This window comes from Chamaea fasciata, unplaced genomic scaffold (genome assembly GCF_029207755.1).
Source record: "Chamaea fasciata isolate MVZ Bird 193981 ecotype frontalis unplaced genomic scaffold, bChaFas1.0.hap1 SCAF_4, whole genome shotgun sequence".
Classification (NCBI taxonomy): Eukaryota; Metazoa; Chordata; class Aves; order Passeriformes; family Sylviidae; genus Chamaea; species Chamaea fasciata.
The window spans coordinates 50611610-50634663 of NW_027094089.1; the positions used below are offsets into that span (position 1 = coordinate 50611610).

At 39.5% G+C, this 23054-nt stretch overlaps 1 protein-coding gene across 1 annotated transcript in view; it reads right to left on the reverse strand.

Annotated features, from left to right (window-relative positions):
- Positions 1–3436: 3436 nt before the first annotated feature.
- MTAP (methylthioadenosine phosphorylase) overlaps positions 3437–23054 on the reverse strand; it is a 33342-nt gene continuing 13724 nt past the window's right edge. The window contains exons 5-8 of the mRNA XM_066181511.1: positions 17254–17356; positions 13009–13248; positions 12364–12486; positions 3437–6500 (exon numbers count right to left, since the gene is read on the reverse strand). Coding sequence (XP_066037608.1) covers positions 6462–6500; positions 12364–12486; positions 13009–13248; positions 17254–17356 — 505 coding nt within the window. The 3' untranslated portion in view covers positions 3437–6461. The remainder of the gene's footprint in view (positions 6501–12363; positions 12487–13008; positions 13249–17253; positions 17357–23054) is intronic.

Below are 23054 nucleotides of genomic sequence, written 5' to 3' on the forward strand. Positions count from 1 at the left end.
AAGGATGTGTACTAAACTGACTCGAGCAAAGCTTATTCCCCTGCCCTCCAAGGAAGAGAAGGGTAAAGAAACTCCTGGTACCAGCCCAGTTAACATGATGGAGTGGGGAATGTGTACTGAACCGAGGTGAACAAAGTTTATTCCCCTGCACTCACATGGAAGTAAGAGGAAAAGACATTCCTGCTACCAGCTCAGTAAGAACAGGTAGTGGGGGAATGTGTATTAAACAGACCTGAGCAAAGCATATTCCCATGCTCGCACAGGGAAGTTAAGGGGAAAGCAACTCCTGCTATCAGCTCAGTAACATTGAAATGGGGAATGTGTACTAAACTGACATGAGAAAAGCATATTCCCCTGTCCTCACATTCAAGTAAGGGGAAAGCAACTCCTGCTACCAGCCCAGTAACAACATGAAGTGGGGAACGTGTACTAAACTTACACGACCAAAAAAGTTTTTTCACTGCCCTCACAGGCAAAATATGGGAAAGCAACTCCTGCTACCAGCCCAGTAACACCATGGAGTGGGGGTATGTGTAGTAAACTGACGTAAGGAATGTTTATTCCCTGCCCTCACTGGGATGTTAAGAGGAAAGCAACTCCTGCTACCAGCTCAGTAACATTGGAATGGGGAATGTGTACTAAACTGACCTGAGCAAAGCTTATTCTCCTGCCCTCATTTGCAATTAAGAGGAAAAGACACTCCTGCTACCAGCCCAGTAACAACATGAAGTGGGGAATATGTACTAAACTTACATGACCAAAAAGGTTTTTCCACTACCCTCACAGGCAAAATAGGGGAAAGAACCTCCTGGTACCAGCCCAGTAAGATCATGGAGTTGGGGGAGTGTGTACTAAACTGACTCGAGCAAAGCTTATTTCCCTGCACTCACATGGAAGTAAGGGGAAAGGGACTCCTACTGCCACCATCCTCCTACCAACTTATCTTGCTGGTTTACCTTCAGGCAGATGCAAAAGAATGACTTTAATGTTTGACTATGTTATGAAAAAACAAAAATGTGTTTCAGAACTTTCTTATACAGTTGATAAAATCCCATACAAAAGTTGCTTCCTATAAAGCACTAATATTATTCTTAGGTCAAATTAAAAGATTTCAGATGAAATGTCTTCCTTGTGCTAGAGGGACCATACTGTAGGGAACGAATCAACTGGACAGACTTCATGTGTCCTCTAGAATATGTTTCATTTAAAACAGGCACTATTCTTAGTTCCAGCTGGGTCTCATCTATGACACCCTGATGTTCAGATTGAAAACATATTTTCAAGTATGCCTGATCATTCCACAGGTCTTTGCGTCACAAATTCCCTGAGCCAATTCATAAGCAAAGGTGGTGGAGAAATTGCCAATCATTTAAATAAATGATGGCAAACATTTGCAATAGTGTGATCAAATGTTAATTTCAATTCTTTTGCACTGTCCTGCTTCAGTCAACGCTGCAATGACAGTGTGGAGAGGAAGCAGTCGTTAAAACAGTTAAGCCAGAATTTCCATCTTAGAAGACTGATCCTGCCCAGTGCTGAGCACCTCCTTCTCTTCTTACTGATACTCAGCTGGTTTCAATAGACAAAGTACTCTCTTCCTGGTTTGTTCTGGGAACAGCAACTGCTCTCAGAGGTGTTTTGAACACTAACAGAAAAACTCAATTCTGATGTCATATGCCATCTATGCAAATTCTAAGAGATGCTCTGGATATAAGCATGAAAGAGTGTGAAGTGCTAGATAAGTGAAAATGAGATATGAGTGGGCAATCTCATGTTAGCAAGATAGATCAATGTTAGGCTGCAAAGAATGCTTTAGAGAAAACAGAAAAAGCAGAAAATGAGTAAACCTAATGGCCTGTGTTCTGGTCTAGTTTGTGCCATATTTCAACCCGCAGTATTGCATTGGCATCAGTACATCATACTGCTAATATGCACAGTGGATGATGCTCTGAGCAAAATAAAGGGAGATCTCATCCAAGATAAAAGGACTTTGAAAGCCACGGATAGCTGGGCTAAACAAAATACAACATCCAAACCATCAGTGAAGAGTGGGGTAGGAGATAATAGCAAGTCCACACTAATAGAGCAAGTGCTCATGATACGGATAAGTGTGGGCTTGGAATATTGACAACAGAGCTGAATGTTACTGAGTCCAAATAGAGAAATCTCTTCACTCAAAGCAGAAGGAGTTCTGTTGCCTGGGACACCTGTGTCAAGACAAGGCAGAACTCCTAATGAACATCACTGAAGAGATAGTTGGACAAAAGCTCCTTGAGTGGATGTATGTCTTCTGCATGTCATTTGCATGTTGAACTTACCCACCTGTGACATTTCTGCCTGTGGTCCGCGTAGATCTGTATGTTTAACAAAGTTCCAATCTCTGCCTTTGGACACCAGCTGAAAACTGAGTAAGAAATCAGTTGGCTATTTATCGTGTTTCCTGGTCCTTGCCTAATATTGGCATGCCTCTTGCTTTATGCACCTGTGCTATTTGCAAGCACTCAGTTCCACTCAGTCTCCCCTCTCTGTATGTGGGAAATAAAATTAGGCTTTGAGCATTTATTTCTAACATACCCACTGTTTCCCAGCTGGATTTCTCTATTTTCCCAAGGCATATCCTGCACAGCAGGAGAGACTTACATACTCTTCAGCAGTTCCTGCTACCTCTAGGGGTGTTCTCTTCAACCCGAAGTCGAGACAGCATTCAGGCCATACAAATCAGTAAGTTTAGGACAATTCTGCTGGAGAACGAGACACAGACCTGGAAAACTTAAGGTAAAATTCCACTAGCTAATACTTCATTAAGTTTTCCATGTTTCAAATCTATTTTTAATGACACAATTTAACCACAGAGAAGCTACTTCATTTGCTTCAGTGCTCACTGTTTAGGTACCTGTCTTGAAGTGACCGGTGTTTAGAAGAGGCTTTAAAGTGGTCTGTGAAACATATACACAGAAAGCAGACAGGTTTCCTGCTGAAAGCTTTGGTAATTTTTCTAGGAGACAGCACTTGGTGTAAGAGATGTTAGTGTAAACCAGAAGTGTATAACATGTCATACTTAACAACCAGAAACCATGAAGTCTCTGTAAGATGTGCAATGATATCAGTGAAGCTTGGAGGCCACACTTTGGAACCTGGGATGTTTAAAACAGCCACAATTTACTGTCCCATATCGATAAGCCATTTACCAGACCAAGATGCAATTTTCTTAAAGCCTCAAACTAGTGGTTGCTAACACTGATTCTGATATTATGATATAGGAGCAACATCAATACTCTGCACCAGAAGGCAGTACTCCAAATCCTTCACAGCAAATGGACTGATTAACAGTTGCCAACCCCCCCCCCCCCCCCCAAAAAAAAAAAAGGACCCATCACTGTCTCATTCTTGTGAAACCAAACATATTCTGAGTTCAAGAAGGGGCCATGGTTCGTTGTTAAAATATTTATTTGGTTTTAGTAATGTGATACATACAATTTGTATCTTCTTCCTATCACACCTGCAGTTCTGCCTACAATAAATACATTTCTTAAGACTCTTTTGAAAGACAATTAAAATCACTTGTATTTGGTCCTGTCTTTACATAATTAAATGTTATCCTATGCTTTTCTTGCCAATTACCATCTCTGTCTGTAGTCCTATGAATAAATTACTTGCAACATATTTTGGAGCATAAAATGTACACGGAACTTTGCAAAAAACACACTACACATTACCAGAGTTCTGCAGACTTTATATACAAATTCTGCATGAGATATCTTTAGGTACCAAGCCTGTGTTGACTGAGCAAGTAAATATCACAGGAAGGTTTCTTCCAGCCCAAACCATCAATGACCTATAGCCCAATCCTCCCACCACAGGCAGGGAGACCTTTCACTAGTCATGGCTGATCAGAATTCTGTTCACCTCAATCTGAATACTTCCAAAGATATCCACAACTTCTCCAAGCAACTTGTTTCCCTGTCTCAGCAGTCCCATAATAAAAACTGGTTTTATATCCAATCTAAATATATGCACTCTGAGTTTAAAACTGTCACTACAAGCTGTGGTGACATGCTTCTCTCCATCTTCCGCGTAACGCCCCTCTATGTTCTGAAAGGCTACTATAAGGTCTCCCTTAGAGCCTTTTACTCTCCAGTATGAACAACCCCGACTCTCTCAGCCTGTTCTCTTCAGAGAGGTGCTTCATCCCTCTGATCCCTTTGTGGTCCTCTGCTGGACTTGCTCCAACACATCTTTCTTACTAAGGACCCCAAAGCTGGATGCAATACTCCAGGTAGGGTCTTATGAGAGCAGAGGGGCAAAATCACCCCCCTCAATCTGCTTTTGATGCAGCCCAGGATGCAGCTGGACTTCTGCACTGCGAGTGCACATTGCTGACCCATGTTCAATTTTTCATCCACTAGCACCCCAAAGTCCATCTCCACAAGGCTGATCTCAAGCCCCTTCACCTCAACTCAAATGCAACACCTTCTGCTTGGCCTTGTTGAACTTGGGCCCTACTACTTGAGCCTCTCAAGGTCCCTCTGGATGGCATTCCTTTCCTCACTCACCACGGTGCTTTTGCGTTCCACAAACTCAATCCCACTATCTTACTTAATTGATGAAAATATGACACAATACTGGTCCCAGACCTCTGAGCGAAACCCCCTGTTCCTAGTTTCCACTTGGACACTGCAATATTGACTGTAACTCTTTGGATGCAGCCTTCCTTACCTAGTGTTCTCACCTAGCCTTGCATATGAAGAATTTGTAACAGAAATGTATAACAGAACCTACTACCTATGGACCTGCTCTGTGCCACTCTCCTGTGACACTAAGTACCCAGTCTATAAACCAAAAAATTAGCATAACAATTACTATTTTATGTCAATACCAAATGCAAAAAGAGCAACCCAATGGGACTGAAAATGGACATCCAGAAAAAACTTTCTCTTAGAACACTCAGATATGAATTTCCTGGCTCTGATCCATTTCACCAAAAGTGCCTATGGAAGAAAGGTAAAAATGGAAACCATTCTTAGAGCCAGATATATGATTTGGCTTAGTAGAAGGTAACGAAAGATATGTTCAAGCTGTTGCTCCTGCAATCCAAGTTCTTAAAAAAACACCATGAAATACAGAAAATTGGTTAAGCTATTTTCACCAGTACCTGAAAAGCACTTCTACTGGTTTTGCTAGGAAGAATACACCCAGATCTAAAGGCTTTCACAAGCAGGAGATTGGGTGTCTAACAGAAAACGACTAAGAAGCTACAATGCTTGTGTACCTGCTTCTATTTTCCTTTGGATTAGAATTTTTTTTTTTTTTTTACAGTACTATGAGGATCCTTACCGTTCATGTTTCTGATCTTTTCCTTGCATTCTGATCCACTTCTGCCACAGCAATCCCTGATGTTCAGGGACATAAAACCTAAAGTTCTAAGCAGCACAGTATTTTTTAAAAAATGACTTTCTGAAAGTGTTGTTTACAAGGTATCATCACCAACCTGCTCCATGAAAGGCAAAATCCTAGTGATACATAATGACTACAAGTAAATAAACCATCCCCCTCAATTTCCACACATCTTGGAGAAGCATATGTTTCATTTGTTTTATTTACTAGACAAGAAATAGCAGGTTATTTTATTAAAATAAAACTGTATTAAAAAAATTGAAATGCATACATTCAAACCACTTGAGCACATTCATCACTTAATACAGGAACTAAAATTGGAGCTGTTCAATGAAGCGGAAAATGGCCAGCAGAGAGCTTGGGACACTGTCAGCAAAGTACAGTTCTGTAAGTCACATAAGTACATCTTCAGGCACAAATTTGGTTTAGGTATTACTTCGGTCTCCAACACTGACTCATTACACAACTGCTGCTGTGATAGAACCACTGCAATTATTAAACCATGTCTTCTAGCACACAAAACAAATACACTGCTTTAAAAAAATCACTGGAATAAAAAATATGGATAATGTATAAAAATAGCAACTTTAATTTGAAGTTGTTTGTTCAGTTTTTCTGTTGTGTTTCTGAAGTGAACTGTAACTGTAACCAACTGTCACTTGTTGAAAGAAAAGATGGGAGGTAGAAACAGCAACACAAATAGCCTGTGAATATGCTCTCTTAGATCTTATTTTATGAAATTGCAACAACAATATTACTTAGACTTTCTACCATCAGTTAAAAGGTACCACTGAATAGAGGATGCTGACCTTTTCTCTGAGCACTGTCAGACAGACTTTGTCAGTAGGGCTATTTATAGATGCAAACATACTCAAAATCTAATTTTAACCATTTTATATGTGATAAAACCAAAGATTGTAACAGCAGCCTTACACATGATCACTGGTCATTGTTTAGTCCATTCTTTTAAGCTTGTAACAATTTTTGAAGATATTATAACCTCTGAAAGTTCAAAAGTGATCCACTCTTCCTTGAAAGCACTGAAACTTCAAGGTCCATCCAGGTTGTTACTGCTTTGGGAGGATGACTGAACACTGCACCGTTGTCTGAAATACAAAGTCACAGGAGATAAATGCTTCTTTTGCCAATGCAGAGAGAACTACTTTTCATTGTAAAGGTAGCTTCCTTGACTACGTAGCTTCCATTTGGGTTACAGGTGTAACTCCTTCCATGTGCATAGTATCTCCAACCTTTTCCAACACCACAGAAGTCAATATGATTACAAGGAGGGCATACACACAAAAAGAGTTTTCATTACAACTTTTCCAAAGCAGCGTGATAGGTTCACTGGTATGGAGAAAAACTACCATAATGCAAAACCACTAAATTAGGGACTTCGTGCTCACAGACTACAAATGAAAGATTGTACAGCATGCTTTCTCTGACTTCCACAGGACTCCCCATCTTGAAGTACAGCTATCAGGAACAGAAACCAGTCAGATGACACTGACTGTGAGTGAACAAACTGCTCAAGTTACATAGGGACAGGCAACTTCGACATTAGCCACATTCAAGCGCAAGGTTTGAGAAATATTTTAATCTCAGCTTTTGTGAGAAGTCCTTGGCCTGCAAGCACCCCTGCATGTAGACCAATGCAACTACAGTTGAAGTGAAACCTTGAAGAATTTTCCTCCTCCACTTTAATCACCTGAGCCAATATAGTCTGATCACATATGTACATTCACTGATTTCACTGAGATACTTTTTGAGGAAGAAAATCACTCAAAAATATTTACAAGATTAGAGTTCAACATACTTGGGAATGTAAGTTTCAGTTTGAGATAGACTAGAAAAAATGACTGAAAAAATACTAAGCTTCATGCCCTTCAACTTGTTACCTGTCAAATCACATAAATGCCCAAGTGACTGCCTGATGAAGTGTATGGAAACACATCGACAGTTACATTACCCAATCTAAACTACCCTAGAGTATTCACATACCACAACTCTCAAAATACATCATTATTCCTTGTATCAGAGATCTGACAAGTACCATTTCTCACAGGTTAGTACAGAAGTTCAAGAGAAAGGCAAGCAGTACCAGCACGTTCCCCCACAGAGGCAAGAAATTTACCTGAGGAGCACTCATGAAAGTTCTCACACCTTACCACAAGCTGAACTACTTACAACCACACTGTAAAAAATCTAAGTTCTAACAGGATATTCTTTCCACATTATAGTACAGATTCTCTGCTGATACTCATGGGTACAGAGCTCAATTCACAGTTATGATGAGCTAAAATTCTTTTCAACGGGACAGTTCTTTTTTAACTAATACTTTTTGCAGCAAAGATTAAAAAAAAAGTCTGTTTTATCAGTTCCCATATGAAATTGTCTGCTCTCACCAATTCATCTACTTCATGGGCAATGAGCCCCTGTTTTTGTGGTAAGTTTTTGTTATCAGTGCATTGGCTGCAGTTCTCGTTACCTTTGACATCTCTTCCAATTGTCAGCTACAGACAAGCTCCCATTGTCCTGAAAGCATCCCTAACATACTTGCACTTCCATCTGGGTTCTTTCTTTGCAGCTTGTTTCTGCTTCCAATCCTTGAATGCTGCATTTTTACACTAGAGCTGTTTCCTGTTCAGTCAAGGTCTTTCTGTGGATCAGTACTGTGCTTGGAGAATGCTGCCTTTAAAGACCTGCCTTCTGGAGCTCCTTGACTCTTCAGAGCTGTCTCCTATGAGATTATACAAACTAGTTCATTGCCTAAAAAAAAGTAAGCTCACCTGAACTCCAGCAACCATACTGTTAATTGCCTTATTTGCATAAGATGTTGAATGCCACAATTTCATGAGGATTACAGCAACAACTGCCAGTAATTATCACCTAACTAAACAACTCTTCTCAGTTAACAGGATATCCAGCTGTATATCACCCATGACTAACCAGCCTATCCAGAAATTTCCTTGACACCAAGGAGAAATCACTTGGACCACAGTGATCAACAGCATCATCTGTGTTTCCTGACACATGACATAAATACCAATGTGGTCATACCCTGTTCTGAAAGAGTGAGGACTCAAACCTGACATTGGAAAATGATCTCTTTACAGCAAGAAAGCCAGGAAATACTGGCCTAAAGACACCTTAGACAGTTAAAAAATAGTAACTTTCAAAGTACTCTTACACTCACTGACATATCACAGATTAAATGACACATCAAAGAAAAGCAATGGCAAGCAACCTATCCTTTATCAAAAACCCAGCCCTTTGACATTTTGTTGCAACACTGCAGTCTTTCCTAAAGACTACTGTAAGATTCAGAGGTGACACTGCTGGCATGTGTGTTGATCTGGGATGAATACCTCCACGGAAGGAGACCAAAAAATTCATCTGGGCAGAGACTGACAACACATTTTTTCCTGCCAGGTGAAATTCCTCCTGTCATAGCAGCCAGATTACAGATTTTGGAAAAGAAAAGCTGTGTCTATGTAGAGCTTTACTGTTTCACATGCTTCCCCAAAACCAGAAGATGCCCATTTGAGATGCACAGCTGTGGCTTGCATATATGCTGTCACTGACAGTAGTGTACTAGCTGCAGTCTTCCTCAGCTTGCTCCTTGTCTGTGTGCTTAACACATTTCCACAGGGCATGCAAGAGGGTGCTGCCTTCAAGCTCTAGGAAAAGTTGCCTCCAAAACAGATCAGTTCAAAAAACTCCATCATCTGGCCTTCAAAATTCCCACTATAAAATATACTGAAGTACACTACAAGACAACAATTTAAAAAAACTCTTTATGGTTCAATTACACACTTGTACAGAGGCACATACATGTATCTTTCTCTTTGCTTCCCTGTAAAATTGCCTCTCTGGTTTGTTAATGCCAATCTTTCATCTGCTTTATCACCATGAAATTCTCCAAACAGGAACATTTTTAGCCTATCCTGATGTTCCTGTATAAAATTAAAGGAAGCCTCCAAAGCCTCTGGAGCCTCAGAATTTCTCACTTTTCCAGAGTTCTTGTTCTTTCAAGTCATTAACATTTGTGGCTCCCACTTTCTTGATATAAAATTTCAATCCCCACTGCCTGTTTCCAGCCCTTCTAGTGCCTTCAGATCAACTCCCTTTTTCAACCTACCTGCAAGGAACTTAAACACCTAAGAATTGCAAGTGAAACTATCTCAATATTCATCACTGATACGAGGCAGTAGATATTTAAGAGAAAAAGCATTAAGATTAGGATGGAGTGACCCTTCCTTTGGTGCATCACATTTTCTTCTTTCAGCAAACAGTACTTAGGGGACTGAGCTGGAAGAAGCACTTGACAATGAACTGAAAGAACAGATGGTATTCATTAAGCAGGAACATTGCAACACGGCAACACTAAGGGTGGTGAAAAGGAGGGAGGGGGAGAAGGAGGTGCTCGGGGCATAGGAGCTGGAATTCTTCTGCAAGCTGCGGTGAGGACTACAATATAACAAACTGTTTCCCTGTAATTCATGAAGTGCATGGAGAGATGCAGAATTCACCCACAGCCCATAAAAAAAGGTGCTCGTGCTGAAGCGTGCAGATGCTGAAAAGCTGTGATCTGGTGACAGGCTTGAATAGAGAAAGAGAGAACTCTTGCTGCCAGAGATAGAGAACCCTTGTTTCCAAGCTAGAACAGCTAATTCTTAAAAGACTATACCCCACAAACTAAATGGCCCACGAAAAAACAGTTGTGGGAAAACTGCTTGCCCGTGGGAGGAACTCATGCTGCAGCAGGTTGGGCAGGACTGCTACTCATGAAAATCAGAAATCAGGTTAGAGAAGTTCACAGAGAACTATTTCCTGCGGGAAGGACCCCACGACATAGCAAAAGTGACTCCCCTCCCTAAATGAACTGAAGAAAGATTTTTAGAGGTGATAAACTGACAAAAAAACCTCATGCTTTGTCTCCCTGTGCTGTTGGTAGGAAGGAAAAAAGGGCTGGGGTGGGTGAGGAGGGAGAGGAAAGGTGTTCTAAAGGCTTTAGTTCTCATTATTCTCTTTTAATTTTGTTAGTAAGTTTCTCCTTATACCTTTTGAAGTATTGCGCCTATTTCGCCCTTAGAGTTTTTTCTCCTAATCTGTATCTCACCCCATAAGCCATTTAATTTCATTTTCTTTCCCCCTCATCTGCTTGACTATAGCAGAGGAAATGAGTGAATGATTTCTTGTGGCTGCACTGGCATTTGGCCAGTGTAAAAATTGTGATATTTTTGGTGGAGAATGAGGGCAACTATTAGGAGTTTGAGATAAGGATATTAAACTGGAGAAATAATTATTTCTATAGAAATATATAATTAATTGGGCAAAACAAGTGTTAAATCACAAAATTAAGTAGAATGTAGTGGGAAATTTGTATTTGAATTGTAGTGAAAAATCTAGGGGTGGATTTATTGTGTAATTTGTCTTTTTGGTTCTGTGTAGTGATTATGCCTTAGATTTAGTGTAGAGAATTTTTTCTTCTGTTTAGTTTGGTAGTTTTTTGTTTTTCTAACTAAGGATTATATGTTGAGTGTAATTCTGATGATAATTCTTCAATACGTGATTCATAGAGGCCAGGGGCAGAATAAGCCTGCTCTGATTTTGTTGGCAACAAATCCAATTAATGTCTCTAAGCTTAACCTGTTTTGCTCATGACAGCATTTGATGAATGATCTCTCCTGGTCCTTATCTCAACCCAGTCAAAAAAAGCTTGTTGAGAAGCTGGATAGACAACCAAACTGTTTTAACATTGTTTTTCCCCTCTTTGTTATAGACACAAATGAATCTCAAGTATGCCTGTGAAATACAGGTGATAAAAAAAGCACAAATAAAGCTCCTCTAAGAAAAATTCTGCTTAAGAACTGCCTCGCCAATATATTACAAAGTGGTTTTCTTTTCCAAATTTTTTCATGAACCTTGGACTTAAAACCTATGGAGAACACAATTCTAGTAATTTCAAACTCGTTATTACCCATACCTTTTAAGACTTTTCCTCTTCTACATATGTCCTGGGTTGTAGCACAGGATGTGCACAAAGTATTCTATCACCATCTTCATGAACTGTTGAATCCAGGTGGGGCAGTGTTTTCCCAGACCCCCTCCCTCTGGGCCATTATCTTCTGTTAATGGCCCATCAAATGCCTTGCCAATGACTCACAGATAACTCCTTCTGGGAGCTATCTCTGTTTAATGGGCCATCAAGGACCCCCTGCATGACTCATCATCCCATTGTGAGATGCTCTGCCCAGAGGGAGGAACCAAGCATTCTCATCTAGATATAATCTGGGATTTGGGACAGTACAAGCAGCCCTTACCCACTGGATTCCCAGAGGACCAGAGCTACCAGACCTTTCTACAGGATCACTGCTTCAGGAAGACCACCTCATCTGGACTGCTTCCATCACCCTGCTCAGGTTGTATTCTGACTCTGTCAGTGGTCTTTTGTATTATTGCATTTATTTTATTTTACTTTCTTTCCTTTCTTCCTATCAAATTGTATTTCTGACTTGGAGCCTCTCATTTGTTTTGTCTTCAAACCACTACAACACATTAAAGTGAGCATAATGTTTTTGGTTTGGTTCAGTCTCTTCCACTTGACTCTCCTTTATGCTAAGATCCAGGTTTCATTTGGATACTCACATATATTTTTATCTTACATTGTATCTCATTTATTTGTGTCTTATGACCATCGTATGGTTGATGTCTCACTTCATCAACTGTATATAGCTATCCGGTTTTTTTAACCTTTTCCAAAACTGAAACTTGTAAAACTGAAGTTAGATCATGGGAACAAATCTTGTGAGAATCTATTTGCCCTTCTATAATGAATGTGGTTTCTTGAAGCATTTACTCTGAAACATTATGATTAAGCAAAAACATCCTGTAACATACACCTATGTTATGTGGGCACACACATACACTGTCTCTGGTACTCATCAGCCTCATTTGGGTACTTACTTTCAGAGTGTGCAGGGTGTTGGTCCATTCCATGGAGCCTATCTGAGGTATAGCAGTAAGGAGTATGCTTGTAGCCTTATTTGCATTCCCTTTCAGCGTCTTTAAAACTTTATCCACTGAAACCTACAAATACAATACAACTGAATGGTGTCTCTCAATTTTGATGGCACACATTTTAAACACCCAAATAAATTTAACTCAGTAGTGTAAAAGTGAAGCCTTAGAATATCAGTCTTTTTAGACAGCACAAATGCTTTTTCCTCTGTGTGTGTATGGTTTATATTTGTGAATTGCAAACAAGAGGAGAACAAAAGCATATGCACTGTTTTGCAGAGAACTGCAAAAGAAAAAACACCAGACCAATCACAGGAAGACAAGTCACACACAGAATTCATGAGTTTCATGCTCAGAGATCCCCTGATTCAGACAACAGGAAACAGAAGGTTTATGAAAATGGCAGGGTTATGAAAATGAATGAGATAACAACAATTGAGTCTATTCTTTCACAATCATTCACCAAGAAAAACTCAGGGATACTAATGTAATTAAGAACAGATTTAGTACAGTATGCCATCTCTTATCAAAACCTACACATTCTCATCCAAACCCCTATGGACAACACCAGAGGAAAAAAGTTTCACTCACTGCTTCTTCATGTTCCTTCCAGCAGTCATAATCTGTTGCCATGGCAATACTAGCATAACTCATTCCAGCTTCCTTCGCAAGAATCACTTCAGGCACTGTTGTCATGTTGATAACATCAGCTCCCCAACTGCGAAACACACAGCTTTCTGCTCGAGAGCTGAAACGTGGGCCTTCAATTGTGATCATTGTCCCCTTGGAATGACACTGCAGCCCCAGTTTCTTGGCAGTCTCAATAAGAACCTGCAAAATATGCCAGTGTCAAGGAAAGGAAACAAATTCCCCTTATGCATTGCTTTTGTATCCCATCAAAAACTTGCACACAAAAGAAGATAGCTTTATACAAAGTATTCATATTTCATATGACTACAGCTGTTCAAAACCAAAGATGAGTTTTGTTCTCCTCACCCAACAAGAAAAGTTCATTAGCCTACCAACAGGGATGTACTTGAATTCAACTGAATTTATTAGTATCAGTTGGATTACTGCTTTCAATGCAGACCAAGAAGACTGAGAAACAGATTTTTTTTGCACATTTAGACTGTGCCTACACTGCAACCAGAACTGCAGGTAAAAGCATTCCACTGAGCACTACATTATCACATGGTGGAGCTGAGCCAGTGTAAACAGTAGTAGGCAATTTACATTTTGAAAGTAAAACTCTACAAGCACATACTTCAAAAGAGTACCCTGGGAATCTGTACAGAAATTATTACATTTTCCCATGCCAGTGGCTGAGCTGTATACTGGACATATAGTGTGCACTTCCCATCAGTTTTTTTAGTTCCGATGAGAACCTTGTATATGGCAGAATAATCCTGACTTTCTGTCTTGGTAATTGGCCTGGATAATGCCAATTGATAAGAGTTGCAATAAGAGGATACCAACTTAGGTAAATGGGACTAAGATACCTACCCATCACTGTCCTGAGTAGGAAAGTGAAAAGGAGCTATAATGACATCTATTTAAAATGGCCATCAACAAAAAAGAAAGAAAAGAAAATGAAAGCAGCACCAAAAATTGTGGTAGGCCAGGAGGGACTTTTATAACACAGCAGCAGTGAAAAACCTAGTCTGATACCGCTAGAAGCAACTTCTTAGCATTATTACTTATGCCACATGGAACAGCTTCCCTGCAAAGCACTGTGAGAAGCCTGCACTCAACACAAACAGATGCAACAACCAGTAACAGCTCAAGTGTGTTACATGACCTTGTGGGGTGCTTTCTCCCTAGCATGTGGAGCAGTGGATTGTATGGAGCAGCACAACAACATGAAGCTGGAGTACCCACATCTGCCACTGCAAATGCATGTAAACAGGTAATTCTGCACTACACCTGGGTTGTGGCAACACCTGAAACACCTACAGGTTGGAAAAAGTGATTGAGAGCAGCCCTGCTGAGAAGGAGCTGGGGGGAATGGATGATGAAAAACTCAACATGATCCAGCAGTGTGCCCTCACAGGCCTGAAAGGCAATGGGATCCTGGGCTGCATCCAAAGCAGCGTGGCCAGCAGGGTGAGGGAGAGGATTCTGCCCCTCTGCTCTGCTCTGGTAAGACCCTACTGGAACACTGCACCCAGCTCTGGGTTCCTTTCTGTAAGAATGACATGGAACTGTTGGAACAAGTCCAGAGGACCCAGGAAATTGAAAAGAGGACCGAAGCACCTCCCCCATGAAGACAGGTTGAGAAAATTGGGGCTGTTCAGCCTGGAGAAGAGAAGGCTGTGGGGGAACCTCACAGCAGCCTTCCAGTATCTGAAGGGTTCTACAGGGAAGATGGAGAGGGACTCCTTGTCAGGAACTGTAGTAATAAAACAAGGAATAACAGGCACAAATTCAAAGAGGGAAAATTTAGGTTAGATATTAGGAAGAAACTTTTTGCTGTGAGGGTGGTGAGACACTGGAACAGGCTGTCCAAGGAGGCTGTGGATGCTGCAACACCAGCAGTGTTCAAGGCATGGTGGGATAAGGCCTTGAGCAACTTGTTCTAGTAGAAGGTACCCCTGCACAAGGCAGTGGCAGCTGGGACTAGATAATCTTCAAGGTCCATTACAACCCCTTAATAATCTGTGATTCATTCTGTGCTGTAAGTCGATCTAATATTAATCACATCTAATATTTTGGTTTATTGATGCTTTTAATTCTGAATATATGTTGAGCTGAATGCCAGTTAATTATGTTGTTGATATATCAACAGACCAACTGACATGACATAACCACAGGTGAGTAGTACCTTCCTCCTTCCTGAAACTCTTAAATAAGTTCCAACTTTACTGCCTAAAAGATGTTGTTGAGCCTCTGTTTTCTAAAAGCACCAGTACCCAAGACACCCTATATTATTCAAAACTTCTGAGAGAAAAAGATAAACTCTGTTTAGGTTCTCATTTAATTTACAGTGCATAAACCAACTAAACCAGATCACTCAAATGTATTGACACAAATACAATACAATTTGGTTTCAGATGTTTTGATGCAAAATTCCTTAAATATGTTACATTGACAATTCTGGCTTTTTTTTATTATTGCATTTATCTATGAAATTCCTCTGAATTGGGATAAACTGGGCTGAAATTATCCCAACAATTTTCAGACATAGTTTCAGGAAAAAAATTAAATCACTTTTATTTGGTATTTTCAAATGAAGTGAAAATATTCCTTCTCAGTCTCACAAAGAGCTCAAAACCCATATGTTCTTTAAAACATCTCTTCGGCTAATTAGAATGCCAGGCTAATAAGATAATAATGATCACATGTGAGACTGGGAAGTACCTAAATGCTTTTTCTCTGTTTGAAAAGGCGTATTTTTCTGCTGGCTTTTCAAAAAATGTAAAACCCAAAAAACATCTTTATCTAGTTAACAACTGAAAGAAAACTAGTCTTGGCGTGTGTTCCTTGCAGTCTGAGGAAATGTCTTATGTATGAGAACCTACCTTTTTTATAAAATGACAATGTGAAGTACTGCCAATCACTGAAGTAATAACACTTTTTAATCCATTTCTTAATAAACTCCTTGCAACTGCTGTGACATGACATCATGCTCACAGTAGAAAGCAACAAAATGCCAACTAATCTTTGGTAAGAGCACATGGCTAGGCTCCTTTTGCAAGAAAAATGCACAGTATCTTGCATAATTTACTGGTCAATGAAAAAAGGGCAAAAGCATGCACGTGTGTTATATGCATTTGTTTCTTCATAAGATTTAAAATATCTTTAGCTCATTGTAAAACACTTTGATTCCCAGTTAAACCACAGTGTGGCAAATTATCAAAAACAGTACATAATGACTCTGAAGCAAATTGGTGGCAAAAGCAGAATAGCTCAGTAGCCCAAATATTTGTCCATGCTCTGGGTATAGATTGTGCCACCTGCTTCACAATTCAGCTTTGTCTTGATTGCAGAGAGCAGGCCTCTTAGATGAATGTGACTGATTCTGTAAGTATTCCTGTTCCTCTGAAGTAGCAGTACCTCCTTGCAGCTCCTGATCACAGCATTCCACAATACCACAAAATACACAGTTTAATGCATTAATTCCTTTTTTCATTCCTCCACCTTCCTTTTCCCTCAACTCTGGCAGTACACTAAGGTGACATAGTTAATAAGATACACTTGTCCCAGAAACTTATAAAGTTGCTGAAAAATAGAGAAGTGTTTCACACTTTCTAGTCTGAGAAGCCTGAGTATCTTGAAATGACACAACCAAGAGCAACAAGGAATAAAAGGCAAATGTAATTTGGCTTGTTTCAGTTAACAACCTAAGCCTTTACTCTCCACCACGACCCACCTCTACAATGCACAAAAGCACACAAAGGCAATACTGCAATTTCTGTGAATACTGAAGTACTACTTATTTAAATATTTAAGTATGTAGAGTGCTTCTACCATAGGTACAGCTTTATTCAGAAAAAAATGGAACTAATTACCAATCCTAACTATTTTGTTTACTTTGTTGCTTTCTTGGCTAGTTACTTGATAAATAAAGATCTTATGTCGCCTTATTAAGACTCTGGGAAAATCTATGTTGCCAACAGACTTCTTCTGCACACCTCCCTTAAGAGCACAGACACAACATCTTTTACTTCCCATGCCTTCCAAACGTCACATTCGTCCTTAATACCATGATGTATCTGAGAAACAGGATAAAGAGTTGCATATTGCCTCTGTGTTCTAAGAATGCACAATTAGACTATTATATCACAAATAAGTGTCATAAAAACAACATTTCTTAATACTGTTACAGAATTCACTTACCTCTCTGGTTTTGCTGCAGAATGGCTCAGCCATTGGAATATGACATACTCCTGAGAGAGTGGAATGCTGTCCATCATACAAAGTACAATGTCTTTTAGTTGTCCTAGAAAAGCAGAAAGCTTGCTTAGAGAGAACAACAGAGAGAGAAAGCAACAAATTGATACAAATCAAAAAATACAGCATCCCTGGGAGGAGAAGAAAAAATCAGTATGATACTAGTGACCACCTGTAATCCTGGTTTTCCTCTGTACAAACCTTTGAGAATTGAGCTGGAGAGTATAAAACTGTTACTCCACTAGTTTACTGTCAATTCGTTATGAATATCTTTTGTTAACCAAGACAGTGAAAAGCTGATTTGCTCCTAAATTACACAAACAGCCCTATTGTGATGTGATTCTACTGTAAAACAACCAGCTAATTTAACAGTCAGGCATGTAACCCCTGGAAAAAAGTATAAGTAAACTCTAAGAAAGGCAAGGAGTAAAATCTCAATTACCACAAGGCCAGTCGAAATAGAACTTGGTCAAATCACTGCATTCCTACATTGAAAGGATGGGAATTTACAGGAACAGCTTCCAGCATGAAGGAAGTGTGAATTCAACAAGAAAAATCTTGAAACAGGATGTCTTCATGGTCTGAGAAAGATCACACAGACACGCAGTGGCAGCTTCCAAGTAGAAGAATCCTCTTTCTCCCTTCTTTCAATGGATGGAAATAGTCAAATATGTTGAAATTACCATCCACCATGCCATTTTGGAACATATAGAACTGCTACCACCACCACTTTACCCTCAAATGCACTGCCTCAAGCTAAGCCATCCAATTGGATGGTGCAAGTGTCTGGAACAATGTTCTCAGACACTGCCTTCTTCCCTGCAGTGTGTCACATATTGTGCTTTACAGGAGAAAACAAAGACAAGAGCAAATTCAATCCACAGTACAAATACAAAGTATCTGCTGGTAATACTTTTTATAACAACTCCCCAATAAAGTCACTAGGAAATATTTAAAAGAAGGTTTTAAATATAAGTTATATGTCAGAGTAGGATTCAACAAAAAAAAAAACATCAGTAGGGGAGCCTTAAGAATGAGATTATAAAATAGGAAGGAGATGGACAAATTAAAAACACCTGGAAAATGGGATAGAGCTGTTAAAATAGTTGAAACTTTAAACTATTTTTTCCTTTATGGGATACTGAAAAGCTGCAAACAGAATACATGTGATTTTTCACAATTTTCTATTTTGTCTGTTAATGAATTGGAGTTGGAGGAAGAGCTGGAGGAAATGGTAAAAGCCACAATCCATTACCTGCATTACAGTATTTCAGATGTTGTTAGTCAGGCACTTTCAGTCAGAAAAGCCCAAGGAAAAGTCTAACATGCATAAATATTAACACCTGACTTTCAGATACCCTGTGTTCTTTGAAGAGAATGGCCACATCACTACACGGCCTCATAAAGAAATTGCACTACGTTTAGCACCATTCATATTAACTGCAGGGGATTAAGTAACAACAGTAAGACTGCTCTGAGCAATGGATGACACGTGTTCACACTTAGATAATTTAACTTCTGCATCTCTTGTAGTTTAAACCCACCTGGAAATTAAATTTCACTAAGCCCCTGTACCTGCAGCAACAGCCACACTTTTAATCCAACAGTAAGATGGCTTTTGCTCCTTCATTTTGATTTTATCACAGTAACAAAGGATTTTTCTGACAATTCTGACTATGACTGATTCTAGGAAGCAAAATACAACTCAAATAAATGTGACAAACAGCCCTCTACCACTCCCATCATCACCTTCCTCTCCTTCTTCCAGTAATGTTGAATTATCAAACTATTGGTAATTAAAGAACAAAATGTAAATTCAGACTGGCATAAGCGTACAAAAAGCACTCTCAGTACGCTCTGCATCTTCAGGGACACTGAAAGAAACTTCAACAAAAAAAATTTACAGGGTGTAACTATACTGCAGTAATTGTAGTTGTGCTGGTGACATAGAAAACAGAAACAATAAAACTGGCAGCTGTTACAGGAAGCTATTTTCTGCATCTCCACAAGTGAGCTCAGTCATTCAAGTAAGTAGTTACTGTCTTGCTCTTTTCTTCCTAGCAAATATGAGCAGCAAACCAAACAGGAAGTATTCAAAGGCCCCCAGTTAGACTGATGTAGTCAACTGACTTAACAGTATTGCAATTAACTAATAGGAGTCAAAGGTAGAAAAAAACTTATCCTAGATTTTTGAAGTACCTTTTTAAAGAATAACTTTTGCAGTCTATAGTAGCAAGTGGTTATTTTGGGATTTGGAAGCATGGAGAACACAATATATGTATTTTTGTATTTATTTAATTAATGGTATCTTTTATTGTTTAAATACACAAAATAATAAGCATAAAGAAAGCAGAGACCATATATGGAATCAAACACTAGGTGTGGTAATGACCTGCAGAATCAGGCTCTCAAAAGTCTGGAAATCTTATGTAGCCCTAATCACACCTATTCAGTGTTTTACACTGTAAGTAAACCCATGCTAAGCAGAAGTCCTACACAACTCCTTATATTGCAAACCTGCCATTAATTTCACGGTGTGCTTGCCTAAGGAGAGCAAATTATAGTAGCTGCCTACAGTTTTCTGCACAGTTCTATCTCCTCTCCCATTCCTATTCACTATTCCTTCTTTTAGCTTCACATTTGTAAGAACTGAGAATAGGAATTCTCCCTATTGAGAATATATATAAAGAGAGCCTAGATACTAAAAGCTACCTGGACATCAGAAGGCACTGATTTTAATGGTGGCCTGAGTAAATCCTTGCCACCTACAACACAACTACTTTCCAATGCCCGGCATGGGTTAACCACCACTATACAGAAGCCAGAATACCTTTCAAGAAAAATAACTGACTGTTTTTGCAAATTTAACCAGGACTTTCTTTCAAAGACTACTAACACTGCTTGCATTACCCTGATCTTTCACTAGAAGGGATTTCAGAAAAATTCCATCTTTTCAGACTTTTGGGGTGTCATGGGTTTTGTAAAGAGCTATTTTGTATTATTCTATTCCATCTGGGTGGAGCAGAATTCCTTATCTTTGCCCAAATGGGTCAGTGTCACTTATCAGATGGTGGAGTGCTACTTATCTCTCTTCATTGTTTCACTACTTCCATGGGAATGTCTTCTGCTAATGGACCATTAAGAGCTCATCAATGACATTACACATTACACTGTACTATTGTAAGCTGCTCCACACAGGGAGGAGGAGCCAGACCATCTTAACCTAGATAAAAAGGAGCCACAGTCCCACTAGGGATCCAGTTTTTCCACCAGATCCCTGGAGGAAGACCGGACCCATCTCACCATTACTGGACCCCTTTTTTTTTTCAACAAGACCATCTCTACTCCAACAGAACCACATCTGCCACTCCAGGAGGGCTTACTGTGGACTGCTTCCAACACCTTGACCAACAGGGTGTCAGGTTGTATTTCTGACTCTGTCAGGGTTTTTTCTAGGATTTCTTGTTTGTTTATTTGTTTGCTTATTCTTCTGTACTACAACATCTGTATTTTTATATCCCTAGTAAAGAACTGCTATACCTATTCCCAAAATCTTTGCCTGACAGCCTTTTAATTGCAAATTTATGATAATTTGTAAAGGGGGGGAGGGGCTTACATTTTAAGGGAGACTCCAACCCTCCCTGGCAGATACCTGTCTATCTAAACCAAGACAGGGGGATAATTAAAATATTCTGTCCCATGAAAATATCTTCCCATCAGTAGTAGTGTTGGCATAATGACTTATAAAATGCAATCACTCTTAGACCGCTGTGAAGGGCTACATGCAGACCCTATCTCCAAGGACCTGGCAGTCTAATATTCCCTGGTGTACAACATCATGAGAAAAAGACTTGACACAGAAATTCAGCAGTCAAGAGAGACAGAGTATTACAATGTACCAGTTTTCCGAATTAACTGCAAGTTTGGGATGATTTTTAAATTCATATGACATACAATTTTCCACACTGAAACATTTTCACATGCTTTTCTGAGAAGCTTTTTGGTTTCCTGAAGTAATTAAACAAGTCACAACAAGTTTCCACTTGCCTGCACCAAAACGAAAACTTACTTGCCCAAACGAAACATTGCTCATAAATAGGCTACACATTACTACTGGTGAGCATCTGAATAAACTCTAATTGAAAACACAGATCATGGAACAGCTGAGGGTAGAACTGGCCTCTGGAGGTCACCTGGAGGTTCACCTAGAATGGGCTGTCCACGTCCATATCCTGATGGCTTTGAGTACGTCCAAGAATGGAGACTCTGCCACCTCTCTGGGAAACCTGCCCCAGTACTCAGACACCTTCAGTAAAAAGTGCTCACTGATGCTCAGAGGGAAACTCCTGTGTTTCATTCTGTTCCTACTGCCTCTGATCCTGGGTGCTCCTGCAGAGCCTGGCTCTTCTATGCACCCTTCTTTCAGGTATTTCTACAGATCAATAACATTCCCCTGGAGTCTAGTCTTCTCCAGGCTGAACAGTCCCACTGTCTCAGCTGCCCTCTTAGGAGAGACGCTCCACCCCTTACACATCTTCACAGTCCACTGTTGGGCTCCCTACTATGTCCATGCCCAAATTGCACTGTGGAGCCCAGAACTGGATACAGTACTCCAGGTGTGGTTCACCAATGGCAAACAAGAGGCTCCCGTCACTTACCCAGGAGTCTGCCAGGTGATAATGCAGTCAAAATAACAGGTGCTTGACTCACAATCATCCAAACCATGTCCCTAGGTCTGTTTAATATCTTTCCCACATAAATCAGTACCAATACTAAAAAAAAAGAACATTGTCAGCAATATAGCTGATATTCACCCATAAATCAACTCTAGGAAGTTGATTGTGGTATAACAGGAAGAGGTATAACAGGAAGCATTTTATAAGGGGCTTGCCCCTGCAGGGTACTTAGTAATTTAGATTCACTGTATCTGAAACTCATTCTCACATGAAAAAAAAGTATTTCAGTTACATATGCAAAAAGAAAGGCAGTAAGTCAAAATTTGAATAGCACTGCAGTGCAGGGAACAGATCTAGGTTTACTTAATCAGTTGGCAATGAAATACTACCAGCAGCATCACAAATGCCCAAAGAAGCTGCATAATCCATTTTAAATACTTCAAAGTAGGTGGAATATACAAATAAGACTTCATGATATAATACATCTCCAAGTATTAAAAGTAAATTTACCTTTAAAATGTGCAACCAGATCTTTGAATTATTGGTGTTGCTGGTGATCTTTAAATGTAGCTTTATTTTGCCCCCAGCTTTGCTTGAACTTTTCTAGTCAAATAATCAGGGACTGGCTACAGTACAGAGACTTCGGAAACAAATTTACTTCCTTATGATTCTTAAGTAAGATATGCAAGCATCTATTGTTTCAAAACAACCGCCTCTCTTTTGCTACTGTGCAGGACCTCATTACTATTATTATTATTATTATTATTATTATTATTATTATTATTATTATTATTATTATTATTATTATTATTATTATTATTATGTCATTATTATGACATATACTTTCCTAGCTGACTCCTACTATGCTTTCTTGTATCTCTCCATTTCATTTCAGATTTTTCATAAAGCATAAAATGGCCTGTGATTTTATTCATGTTTCTCTCTCACATCTGAGAATAGAAGATTTCATTTACTTCTGAACAGTCTTCCCACAGAGCCATGCTTTAGATCATTTATGGCCATTCCTCAAAGCCTGGTACTTCTGTGTCTGTTAGAATGAAACTTCTTATA